General features: G+C 43.3%; 2 protein-coding genes and 1 long non-coding RNA gene across 10 annotated transcripts; 2 read left to right on the top strand and 1 right to left on the bottom strand.

Moving 5' to 3' along the window:
• The first annotated feature begins 789 nt into the window (after positions 1 to 789).
• On the top strand, positions 790 to 6,703 carry LOC136518549 (probable sodium/metabolite cotransporter BASS1, chloroplastic). 6 transcript variants are annotated; one of them, XM_066512312.1, is made up of 3 exons: positions 790 to 2,931; positions 3,553 to 3,641; positions 6,564 to 6,690. In XM_066512312.1, exons 1-3 carry the CDS (start codon positions 2,544 to 2,546, stop codon positions 6,600 to 6,602), a joined length of 516 nt encoding a protein of 171 aa, XP_066368409.1. In that variant the 5' UTR covers positions 790 to 2,543; the 3' UTR covers positions 6,603 to 6,690. The 6 variants fall into 6 exon arrangements, 3 of the variants coding, with proteins under 3 accessions (XP_066368409.1, XP_066368477.1, XP_066368347.1); XM_066512380.1 differs by lacking the exon at positions 6,564 to 6,690 and adding an exon at positions 4,617 to 5,717; XM_066512250.1 differs by lacking the exon at positions 6,564 to 6,690 and adding an exon at positions 4,702 to 5,717 and having other exon boundaries at positions 796 to 2,931.
• LOC136518444 (putative E3 ubiquitin-protein ligase RING1a) lies at positions 6,431 to 12,851 on the bottom strand. Of its 2 annotated transcripts, XR_010774526.1 has the most exons (11): positions 12,544 to 12,851; positions 12,331 to 12,412; positions 9,999 to 10,057; positions 9,435 to 9,516; positions 9,124 to 9,244; positions 9,006 to 9,047; positions 7,507 to 8,037; positions 7,321 to 7,428; positions 7,077 to 7,250; positions 6,889 to 7,003; positions 6,431 to 6,791 (listed from the first exon to the last, which is right to left on the bottom strand). XR_010774526.1 is itself a non-coding variant. In XM_066512132.1 (10 exons), exons 1-10 carry the CDS (start codon positions 12,719 to 12,721, stop codon positions 6,971 to 6,973), a joined length of 1,410 nt encoding a protein of 469 aa, XP_066368229.1. In that variant the 5' UTR covers positions 12,722 to 12,850; the 3' UTR covers positions 6,431 to 6,970. The 2 variants fall into 2 exon arrangements, 1 of the variants encoding a protein (XP_066368229.1); XM_066512132.1 differs by having other exon boundaries at positions 6,431 to 7,003; positions 12,544 to 12,850.
• LOC136518850 (uncharacterized) lies at positions 7,594 to 8,999 on the top strand. Of its 2 annotated transcripts, none has more exons than XR_010774639.1 (3): positions 7,594 to 7,733; positions 7,854 to 8,152; positions 8,192 to 8,999. It is a non-coding gene; the product is annotated as an uncharacterized lncRNA (long non-coding RNA). The 2 variants fall into 2 exon arrangements; XR_010774646.1 differs by having other exon boundaries at positions 7,596 to 7,733; positions 7,859 to 8,152.

Genomic DNA, 12,851 nt, shown 5'->3' with positions numbered 1-12,851 from the left:
CGTGCCTGTTTCTTCCATTTTAATTTTCCTAATCTTGATGAATAGTATTATCTGATCCGTTCTTTCGCTGCTTAGCCTAAACACATACACACACCATACAGACACAGTAGTATTGTATCGGTCTATGTTCTGTGCGGCAGGGGAATGCGAACAAAATGCACCGTGATGGGTAAAGGGGGCCGATTTTGGCTCCTTGGCAAAAGTTACCCCGTTAACTCAACTTAACTAATCACTAAAAAAATGGTTGCCACGTCGTCGTCAGGCTGCCGTGTTGGGCTTGTGCTGACCGTGACTTGCCATCTGTAACCGCAATCGGGCACCCGTGTGAGGATTCAATCAGATCCGGCTATGCCATCCTACCTCGATAGCTAGTGGGTGGTGGCATTAGTACTAGTCAATTGACTATTGCTTATCGCGTGTGTGTGTTTTTGTTTGCGTGGGCCATTAAAAAAAAAAGACCATAGTGTCATGTAAATTTTTGAAAAAGTTCAACGGTCTTCAGCATCACTGTTTAATTTTTTTTTTACCCTCCATGCCACTATAATCAGTTTGAGCATTAACTGTAGATGTGAAAAGTCAAAAATACCCTTAAGTCTAAATATGTTATTAATTTTTTTGAGCATCTTAACGACTTCAAATGAAAAAACTCAAAACTAGAAAGTTGTAGATCTCGTCGAGATCTATAATTTTCATATAAAATTATATTCATTTAATTTCGCAAAAAAAAACAAATTATATCTCTTTTTTGTGGAATTAAATGAAGATATTTTTTATATAAAAATTATAGATTTCGACGAGATCTACAACTTTCTAGTTTTGAGTTTTTTTATTTGAAGTTGTTAAGATGCTAAAAAAATTAATAACATATTTAGACTTAAGGGTATTTTTGACTTTTTACACCTGCATTTTGACACCGTTAGTGCCCAAACTGACGGCGGTAACATGGAGGGTAAAAAAAAGTTAGAGCAATAGCGCTGAAGACCGCTGAATTTTTTCAGAGATTCACGGGGCATTACGATCTTTTTTAATGGCACATAAGGAATTCCTCCTTGTTTCAGAGACCACCTTTGCGTGTTACATAATGCGGAGGTAAAAAATAGATTTTAGCTACCATCAGCCTATGACTTGAAGAATGCCTAGAATGCTGAGTGAAAATGGATTTTAAGGAAACTCGTCGTTTGGTGCATCTAGGTGAGACTAAGGTCCTGGTTGGGACCACTTCTAGACGGCTTCCGGCAAAAAGAAGTCCAAGGGTGGCAAACGTTGTGATTTCCAGTGGCATATTTTGCCCGTGTTTCTATCACCGCTACGTTTCAACATAAACACGAAATCGCTCGAGCCCACGTCTGCCTCCACTCGCTAGAGCCCCCATCTCCTCCTCCCCTCGCTCGGCACTGTGTCTGATCACCTTGAGTCCTATCTTCGCCTCCCTCCCCTCTCCCCCCTGCCACTGGAGGCAAAAGCAGTCGAACCCGACAGATCTGCCTCCAGCGACGACGATATGGTGGGTGATGTCCGCCTCCGGCGACGATACTGTGGTGGGTGATGTCCGCGAGACGGGGCTGGTGGTGGCACTGAATCCAGTGAAGCCGGCACTACAGTGTGACAGCATATGGGCCTACGCAACATCCTCCTCATCGAGCCCCTCCTCTTTCTCTGCGTCCTCGTCGGAGCTCCAGCATGTCGAGTTCTTTCTCCCCCTAGAATCTGCCATACCAAACGCTAAGCTTTTTCTCCGCGTGATTCTTATAAAAGTTCGTTGTGGAAAAAGTGTAGCTTTGATTCCAAGGGAGGTCTAGAAAAGTTGTTCCAAACAGGGTATAAGATATATCGAGATTTGAAACAGCTTTTTTTGTGAAAATAGATAAAAGTCTATAATGTGATATTGTTAGAAAGTGACGGCTAAGCATCATAAACCTGCTAGGCTGCTGAAATCATTGAAGATTCTTAAGTGGAAATGGAGAAAATAATATTACGATGGATCTTTTTGACCGGACGTCCTCGCTCTCATAGAGGAAGGATGCTATAGAATATTAGTATCCGCCCCAGAGTGGTGAGGTTGAGCCCAATAACAGGTAACCTTGAAAGAAAAGAACGGTGATAAAAGGCCTAGAGTGATATTGAATCCAATAACTTAGGTTATGTTTAGTTGAGCTTGTGAAGAGTGCTTTTGCTATTAAAAAAACGTAAAGCTAACCAAACAGATGAAATATGAATCTACTTTTTCATAAATAAAACACCTTGATCCTGCTTTTAACCCTCCGTTTTTCGAAATGCATAGATAGAGAGTTATTTCACAATTATTTCAAGAAAAACAGAGGGAAAAAGTGTTTTCGCCAAACAATCTATAACCACAAATTATAGCTCATAGCAGCCTTTTCGTAGCTCATATTAATTTTTTCACGGTTGACGGACCATTAATAAAGCTAAAAAAGAGTTAAGCCCCTGATCTACGTACAACACCCCACTTCTCAGCTCTCACTCTGCCCAGTCATCAGAAGTCAACGGCCGTTCAGTTCCATCCCCGCTCTCCGTCCTTCGGCATGCTTCTCCTCAGCCCCTCGCCGCCGGCTCCTGCCGCCGCGGTAACCGTCCCCCGTCGTATCCTCCTTACTCCCCACAGGCGCCTCAAGGCTACGTCCACCCCACCGCGCCTCGCCTGCCTCCGCCTTCGCCCCGCGGCCCCGCTCCGCGGCATTCCGTCAAAGACCGGGTGCCGCGCGGCAGCTGCCGATGCCGATGCAGCGCCCTCCCAAGTTCCAGGCGGCGATGGTGGCGTGCGTGGCGCGATGGTGCGCATTGGGGAGGCTCTGTCGCTGGGGTTCCCGGTGTGGGTGGCGTCGGCCTGCGCGCTCGCTCTGTGGAGGCCGCCGGCCTTCCTCTGGGTCGGGCCCACCGCGCAGATGCTCGGCCTCTCCTTCACAATGCTCGGTTGGCGCCTTCCTTCCCTTCCGTAGTTCCGTTCCCCCGCTAGTACTTGTTCTACCCCTCATGGTGCTGTCTCCTGCCACTTCTTCCAAGTGGACTCAAACTCTACTTCCCCTGTGGGGTTATTAGCTCTGTTGATGTCCTCTATACGATATTAGAACAGCTGCTAGCAATGAGATCGCTGACTAAATGCACAAGCTGATGCCAGGAAAGTATATCCCGAAATGAAAAAGGACAGACAAGTGATTAGGAGAAAAGAAGATGAAGATTTAAAAAAGAACCGTACAATTTCAGTACTCTAGCACAATATGGCATCTTTTGCATATTCTCACTTTGATACGAGTTTTTGGCTTTCTAGTTTCTATATAAGATGTTCTCTTTACTGTGCCATTACGATGGAGGAAGCAGGACCAAATTCTCGAGCACTCTGCAGTTCATGGATTAAACCAAATTGCTGTAGCTACGATTAACATAACCTACTCACGTCTGTTGTCAGTTTATATGTGCAAACTGAGGAGTGTTTACTTTCGTGTGTCTGGACCTGGACATATTATTCACCCCTGGTTTCATTTGGGGACCGTTGTATTTATAGTTGGGTAATTGATATATAATTTATACCTACAGGAATGGGAATGACATTGACTTTGGATGACCTCAAAACCGCATTATTGATGCCGAGGGAGTTAGCTGCTGGATTTATACTGCAATACACGGTCAGTTCCCCCCTTTTTTTGTTCTTCATATGTCTGAATCCTTGTAATCATATTCTCTGAGTTCAAAATACACATACATTTACGCTATTGATGCATAATGTTAGTATATTTGGTAGTTAGGATTAGAGTTTTCCTTGTCGCAGGCTCCATTTAGAGGTCAACATGACTACATGACTTTTTTCAACTCACATGACTACATGAGTTGGTGACTTGGTATGGTGAAGATTGAATCCTGATCATTGAGGCTAGCAGATTAGAAGAGAGGGAATCAAATGAAGTTGTCAGATAGTATGCTACAGTACATAGTCCATGTTGTAGTGCTAATGTAGCCCTTCACTAGTGGCGTATTTGGATTGAGTCACCAGGTGATCCATCGAACCATCCAGTCCTAGTAACTTTGTTTGGTTTGCATCCATGGTTCCGTGTGTCCATCATGGACCCGTCCATTTGAAGCCAACCAGCGAGCCTTTTGTGGGGACCAACCCCAAAGAAAAACGTCCGAAGATGTCCTGCACGGTTGGGGTTCTGGACCAGTCAATCCAACAAACCAAACACACTGTAGAGTTGATCATGTTACCTACATATCTAGTTTCCACGCCTGCCGGTTCAACAAACCTACTCCACAACATCTGGTATAAGAAACATGGTTGTTTTGATTGTTCCCAATACTGGGAACAATTCGCAAAACCTAAAATAAGTTATAGTGAATTGCATAACAGAGACCAAAAAAGAAAAAAAAACTTTCCTTGTGGCATGAACTATGCGGAAGTTTCAACGAGTTGGAGCCTCACCCAGGTCCCCACATATGACATCATGGTTGAGTCATTACTGCATCCTGAAAAAACTTTTTGGCAATTATCTAAACACTAAAAATATCATAATTATTGTTGTTTTAAGTGGATGAAAAACCATATAAAATATTAAACCATACTGCTTACATCTTCATTATATATGAGACTGTTACTACAACTGCAGCCATGTCACTTCTGACAAAGGCTCTTTCTGGTGGAGGGATGTTTTGCAACTTTGTGATATGTTTCGTGGAATTGCTAAATGCAAGGTGGGTGATGGATCAACTGTCCTCTTCTGGCTTGACCTCTGGAATGACAATAGTATGCAGACCAAGTATCCAAGGCTTTATACCTTTGCAAAAAACAAGAACATCTCAGTTGCTCAGTTCCTGACAAGTAATACTTTGGAAATTCAGTTCCACCTGCCCCTCTCTGAACAAGCTTATCATGAGTATCAAAGTCTCCAAGATTATTTACAAACCATTCAGGTTCAGCAAGAAGATAAAGACACCTGGCAGTACATCTGGGGAAATAATACATACAGTTCTTCTAAGCTCTACAACCTTCCCTACAAAAATATCCAACCTCCTAAGCCCTTCATTTGGATTTGGGACTCCAAATGCTGTAATAAACTTAGAGTCTTCACTTGGTTACTTCTAATGGATAGACTGATCACAAGGAACATCCTTAAGAGAAAGAAGCTGAAATTAGAAGGGGACAACTACAACTGTGTGCTCTGCAATAGAAACATGGAAGAAACAGCCTTTCATCTCTTCTTCGGTTGTCCATTCAGCCAAAGCTGTTGGCAGCAACTTGACATACATTGGAATCTTGGTGCAGATTTCTTTCAAATGATAACCCAAGCTAAGCAGCAGTTCTCGAGCACTTTCTTCATGGAAATCTTCATCATTGGAGCCTGGCAGATATGGAAACAAAGAAACAATTTTATCTTTGACCGAGGACGTCCTTCCCTTGTTTCTTGGAAGCAAAATTTTGTGGAGGAAGCTAGATTGCAGGCCCATAGACTTTGTGATTCTAAAAGAGCAACCTTTCTGTCCTCTTTAGGACTCCAAGGCTGACTCCCTCTTGCTGTTCTCTTCTCTCCCTCTCTTTCTGTACAGTTGTACAGCCTGTAGACTGTAGTCCTTTGCTTATCTCCCTTTCTCTCTGTACAGTTTATTTATTTGAATTTATATACCAACAGTGGGGGCTTCCCCTGCTGTATTTGTGGCTCAAAAAAAAACTGCAGAGTCGTCCCTAGCGCATCTTCTGTTTATAAGCATGTTTAATCGGTGATGACATGAATATGTATTTTATGTTTTTCCCTTCATGTGCAACAAAAATCCAGAGTGAGTGACACTTCATGGCACTGTCAGCAGCAGCACTTTGTGTATGACCTATTGCAGAGTAAACACCACATAGTGGAGTGCGCTATAAAACAACTAGGCTCGCACTAGACTGCTAGTGGTTCATTTGTTTTCTGGAGGTCTGTTGATGAGGGTTTCGTTGGACTCGGATAGTGTAGTTGTTGGTGAATACTTCCTCTGTTCCAAACAATAAGTCACTTTGACTTTTATTTTGGTACATCTATTGTTATGCATCTAGATATAATAATATGTCTAAAAACATATTAAAATAAGAAAAAAAAATCAAAACGACTTATAATTTGGAATAGGAGTACATGATTGCTATGGATATGGATATACACCATGATACCATGGCAGCTTGTTTATCACACATTCACTTCAACGTCCAGCATCTCGGTTTTAAACGGTGCAACGTCAGTTTCTCAAGGGCGTAGCAGCATACTGTTTTCCAGAGTTGTTGACTCTCCCCCTCCAGCTAACCAGTGTTTGTGGGGCCGCAAGTCTTCATTTTGTTTTATTTGAAGGAACAATAATAAAACAGTAACGCTCTGGTATAACCATCTCAAGGTTAAATACGCAAAGGACCAATACATTTCCACCTCACGCAAGTGCCTTGTAGTAAGTACAGACATAATAAAACAGTAACGCTCTGGTATAATCATCTCAAGGTTAAATACGACTTTGTCCTTTTGTCATACAAAGAAACGACCAAAAAGTAATTTCTGTTACATATCTTTTTTTAATGAGATTTCTGTTACATATAGCTGGGAAGTCGTTCGCAGCACGGGCTGGCTGCCGTCTGAAGAATATGAACGGATGAATTCCAAAAGCTGAAACTGGTGAACAGAAGAACTTAACCAGACGAGGAAAGAACTCAGCCTTCACCCAACCGAGAAACTCCCCGAATACTGGCAGTGCAGACCGAATTTTGGGTTGACAGCGAGGTGAACTGTAGAAGCCAATCTGACTCTTGAAACTACTGGTTGACAGACCTACACACAATTATCTCACATCTCACATGCTAATTATACACCAATTGGTCTCCCCCAAGGTTTTTGTTCCTTCTCAGTTGTATACAAGAGCACAAACCTGTCATTTCATCAAGGGATCACGATGAAGATATGTACAAACAAAATACTTCCATTTGAACTAACTGGCCTTTATTCAACATCTAGTTCGCCACTTTTATGGCATACACCAGCTCCTGAAATGAAGAGCAAAACATTTAGAAGAAATGTGAACGAGGTTATTCAGATAATCAAAGTGTTTGATCTCACCAGAACCCCATTAGGAAATGTGAACGAGGAGCGCAAGTCTGAAAGGCGTTCCTCCCCTGCGAGCCTTGCTTTGTCAAGACCAGATGGATTAGTGCTGACAGGATTGCTATAAGAAGGCTTCAGCGCATACATCTCAACTTCTTCATCTTTGTGTGATGTCTGACTGGCGACAAACTACACAAAGATATCCGTCTGTAAGTTCTGATTTCTGACAATGGACACAAGTGTTTCAATAAGTACTGACCTGACAAAGTTGTTTGATGGAGAGAGTTGGGCCGCAGCACAGATATGACTTCTCCAGATTTGGTGCCGTTTGTCCATCAAGTGGAAGCAGACAAAGATGTACGTCACGCTGTCAAATAAAGTCAGCAACTAATGCAACACTGCAATGAATAAGGAAACATAATATTACGAGCATTTTTATGTTCACCTCGCTGTCATTGTCGTCAGAATTTCGCAGGCACTCAACCAACTTGATCATGCGCCCACCCTTGACCATCCTACCATTTGAACCACTGAAGCTACTGTGGCGAGTCTGACTGCGAGTGCCATTCTTTCCCCATGCTCGTAGAGGAGATGTGCTAAAATTTTCCCTGGAGATTCCTACATCATCCTTTTCATCAGAAGCGGCCTCGTCATTGCATGCTCCTCGGGCAGGTGAAGAACGTGGTGTTGGCCATTTTGGCAGTCGTTTCTGCTTTTTCTCTGGGGAACTCTCCTCAGCAGATGAGGACTCTTTGTTACAGTTTTCACCGTTTCCATCCTCTTCATCTTCAGAACAGGCCAGAGCAACATCATCGGAACTGGCTCTACCTCGGCCACGAAAATAGGTATTCTGCCCATTAGGCCGAATGTTACGGCGTGATCTTCTTACAAATGCAGCAGCAGTAGCTTTGGCGGTAGACTTCCGCCCAATAACTTCTGATTGTTTCCGAAAAGCCTCAGCAATGGATGCTTGAATCTTCACATGTACATTAATCAGGAAAATGAACTTGAGTTCAATGTAAAAATAAGAGAGAGGAAACAAAATGGCAGATGCACACAAATATGTCAATCATTAGTTCGGGTCTTTATAGGTGTTAGACTTGAATACAAGAGCATTTGCATATGCCTAGGTGTTAGACTTGAATACAAGAGCATTTGCATATGCACAGACATCAAAACAATGTTCCTGGGTTCTTGAAGAAAAAGGCTTCTAAATATTCTTATCTGCACTTTGTTGACAGGGTAGGACATAGTTGGCAGTTTCATGACTCCACTATTCATGTGGTTGACATAAGTTTCCATTCATTGGAACAAAGAGCAGGCTTTACAGTTTACAGTTCCAAATAATATAATAAAGTTCTGCACTAACAAAGTTAACATGAAAATAGTTGTTCTATTTCATTTTTGTTCCTTTATGAAGTTCTCTTTACTTTCAAAGAACTTTATGAAGTTCTCTGTCATTAACTTATTATTATCCTTCTGCAATAAGTGCAGTTGGACCAAACAACCTGCTCAATGCTACGATGTCAACTTAGTTCAAAAATTTGATTCCTTAGAAATGAAATTTAGCCAGGGCACCTGTCTATTGATGCTTGGACACGTTAAAACATTTTCTTTTGAAACGAGCAGAAAACGGGTAACAGAGTTGACCAAATTTGATTCCTTAGAAATGAAATTTAGCTGGGATTTTTCCTACTACCCATCCAGAAAATGCTAATGCAGGGAGGTCCACATGGGACAAAACTATCCTACGACTACGAGAAGTAGCAGGGAATCATATCACACCATTTTTGTAACACAGGTTCAGAGGGGAATCATATTTGTAACACAGGTTCAGAGATCTAAGTCAAAATTGATAGGGAATATTTGATGCGGAACACCACAACAGATGCGCATGAACGTGGATATAAAACTGATATCAGCAAAACAGAAAAAGAAAAGAACCTGCTTATTGCGGTCATTCTCCTCTTCGTTGAACGCTAGCTCCTGGACATGGGACAATGCATAAACATTTCTTAGGATCAATCTCTTAATATGAATAAACAAATACCAAGTACAATACCTCTTCTTCATATTTGTCAATATCTGGATATAGAGCTGCAATCAAGGCATCGTAGTTCGGATCATCTCTCAAAGAACGCCGACTCGCACAGTGTGTGCGGCACGCTGGGCACTCGTTGTTCCTTTATAGCAAAGGGATATGTTAGTAACAATACTGTGCTACTCAACATGGGCTGACAAAATGTCTGGTGTACATGCAAAGAAACATGCAGGGATGCATGTTACAATATAGAACAAAAGAAGAGAACTGTAAGTCTTGACTCAGAAGCCAAAGCAACACAACAGCAATGCCATAAAGTAGTGATATATTACCCAAGTCGCATGGATTTGTCAATGCATTCCCTACAGAACCGGTGTAGGCATTCCATAACTGTTCTAGTCTTCCGGATGATGCCTAGCAGCATAAGATGGTTCCACAATCAGTAAATTAAAGTTGATATTCAGTTATGTAACATGTTAATAGAGTTTTTGTATGACACCAAGAATGAAATTGACAAGGAGTTATATCTGCAAGCAACATCTTTCTGTTAAAAACATATTGGCTAAAAAAAGCTACAAAAGTAAAAATGGAAAACCAAAAGCTTCACAGAAACCATTATTTACTGCTGGAATGAAGAAAGTTAGTTTTAGTTAAGCATGACTAAAATATGTACCATCCATTGGCTCTAGCTCCTAATATATGGCATGTCCAAGAAAATACTTATCTTTGTAACAAGGATTCTCTCCAACTGAAAGTATAGGTGGGTTTCAAAATACTGAAATGTCAACATTATGTGTTTGCAATGTACAGTATATGAATAATCTAACCATATAGAAATGGCAGCTTCTTTTGTGCAATACAAAAGATTACAGGTTTGTCTGCGTTAGTGTAGGTACCTAAGCATATGGGACACTGCACTTCTTTGCGTACATCCAGCAATTTTACTGGTACAAACCTGCAGGTGTCAGTGCAAGTGTCAATCTCTTTAAAATGGGTGGGAAAGCAAGAGAAATGAACATCCTGTAATAAAATTATAAGAATCATAAAAAAATGAGGTGAAGCACTAGATGACTCTAGTATAGATCATGTATGCTACACAAGGTGGTGCTGAAGCCTGAAGGTGTAATTTGAGAAATAGTCAGAGCTTACAAAGGAGTTGTATGTTCAGGACTAAAAAAACTCGACCTACGGGGGGGTAGGACAACCCCTGGGCATTGCATTAAGAAGAAAACCTTCTCACGCAGGTCGAGAAAACCCCCGAACCCCTTCCCCACCCATAAACAACGGCACCGTAGCCCATGTGAGAGCGACCACGACCAGGGCCAGACCTTAGACCTGTGCTTTGGCATGGGAGAGATGAGGGTATTTTTTTAACCCCAGCTTTAAAATTCACTCCCACGGGGAGTCAAACCTGAAGTGGTACTCAAGCCACCTAACCAACTCAGGTAGAGGCCCTTTCGCTGTATGTTCAGGACTAATAATGTATCCTGAAACACTGCATGTGCCTGCCGTTTCAGTTGATGCATGTGAAAATGACTGAGGCAAACAAATAGTTCATCAACTTGCTAGAAATTATGAGAAGCTAATCAGCCTGTTCGCTGGTTGGTTTCTGGGTTGATAAGCCCGGCTGGTGTTGGTTTGTTGTGAGAGAAAAACACTGTACCATGGCTGATAAGCCCTAGCTGAAACCAACAAGCGAACAGGCTGAATATCCTAGGCAAACACATTGTAAAATCTGCCGTCTAAAGTCCAAAGGCAAACAACATTGCTCAAGCTCAGCCCCAATTACATGTCAAAATCGAAAAGTTAACCTTGTTTTCATTTTTCTGGGAATGATCCATCTAAATCCTAGGTAGGCAGCTTGCACTATGATATTGCTGACAAGAAAATTCAGGCCTAGGCCATGTCCTGGCTACATAATGACAATCCAATGCTGAGTTGAAGATGAATGTTACAAACTAATAAGCAAACTTGGCTTTCATTTGCTTTTGTCCTCTGCATTTGGTCGTGTGACATCAAAATAAGGCAACAGCCAGACACATATACCATAACAGACATGCATAGAGCATTACTCGTCACTAACACAGAGAAACGAGAGTACAAAATAAAAGGCTAATGTTCACTTACCTCATCACTATCTTTTGCCAGAATAATTAACATCTAAGTTATAGAAGTTTATTGATATATCTTTTCACTACTAGGCAGAAATAGCCATGTGATCTATACTCTTATCATAATCAATCTGTGTACCAAATCTATATGCATTAGCAGCAACTACAGTACATCAGTATGCATATCAGCAATTAGACTAAAGATGTATGCATTTAAAAACACTTTAGTTCAAAGCTCTAATTAATTAGGGGTGGTGGGTTCTACCAGTATGCCAAAAGCTTCAGCCTACCAATTCTGAATAGGCTGCCAAGTTCATAATGTATGTTTCAATTAATAGGTGGATGGAGCTCAGATATTACAACTAGCATAGCATCCTTAATTATTAAGCAGTAAATAAATGGATGATGAAGTACACATTGAAAGCTACACCTCCATGTTCAGTTTCACTGTAGCGATGAAATAAAGGGCATTATGATGTGTGAGCTGAAACTTGTTGCTGGAGAGAGGCAGGGTCAACAGGTTTTCTTAAATAAGGAACATGATCAATATCTAACCACCAATTAAGCCACTTCATTTCTGATTGTATATGCATGGAAAGATCTGCAGTGTCATCCCTAACCCGCACTGGACTGTACGATTGGAAACTTTAGCACTGTTCACGACTGCCTCAAACTTCATTACCCTCTTATTAGGCATCCTGGCTCTATTAATAATAAGATATAAGAATTCTGAATCAGATGATGACGATGACCACAGCTAGCGCTTGCATCTGCACAACTTGTGTTGCTTGCTACCAACGGAAATCACAGAGATACTGCTTCTTACAAGTAGAAAATAGGGCAAAGCACGCAACATCCATGGCTCGCCGCCTCCCTTCCCGCATACAGCCCCCAGAAATCCGCAGCCAGCCATGGTCAACTAGGAAAAGACCCACGGGCTCGGCCTAGGCACGAGAGCTGATCAAAGGGCCAACGACAGGGAGCGAACGCGTGCGCGAGTGGCCGCTTAGCGGTGCCGCATCTGGAGCACACGCATCAGGAAGGAAACCACGACGACGGGGAAAGGAAAGCGGCAAAGCAAGCAAGCAACGGAACGGTTGGCGAGCGTCCGACGTACTCCTGTTTTGCGGCGTCCGCGTCCTCCGACTCAGACTCCGACGACTCCGCCGCCGCCGCCGCCGCCGCCTTCGCGCCGGAATCTGCGAGCAAGGCCAAACAACGTGGGCGGAAGAGGAAATAAACCAAGCATCAGCGCGTGGAGATCGAGGAGAAGAGCGCCGTCGACGTGGGAGGGAGGGGCGGCAGGGCGGGCGAACGAACGAGCGCTCACCGTTGGCGTTGCCGTTGGCTTCGGCGACGGCGCTGCCGTTCTCCTCCAGCTTGGGCTTCTTCTCCGCGGGCTCGGCCGTCGGCGGCGGCGGCGGAGACGCGGGAGGGGGCGAGCCGGCGCCCGCGGCCGCGGAGGGGGAGGGCGAGGGTGGCGGGGGCGGGCGCTTCTGGGCGGGCATTTGGGCTGCGGCGGCAGGCAGCGTCGAGCGGGTCGCGTGGAGAGGCGGCGAGGTGGGGGCGGGCGCGCGTTGCTACGCTGGGGCGGGGCTGGCACGCGGATCTCTCCGTCTGCGGGCTGGCTTTTCTACG

Source organism: Miscanthus floridulus, chromosome 1 (assembly GCF_019320115.1).
Source record: "Miscanthus floridulus cultivar M001 chromosome 1, ASM1932011v1, whole genome shotgun sequence".
Taxonomy (NCBI): Eukaryota; Viridiplantae; Streptophyta; class Magnoliopsida; order Poales; family Poaceae; genus Miscanthus; species Miscanthus floridulus.
This window is presented reverse-complemented; position numbering and strand designations above follow the sequence as displayed.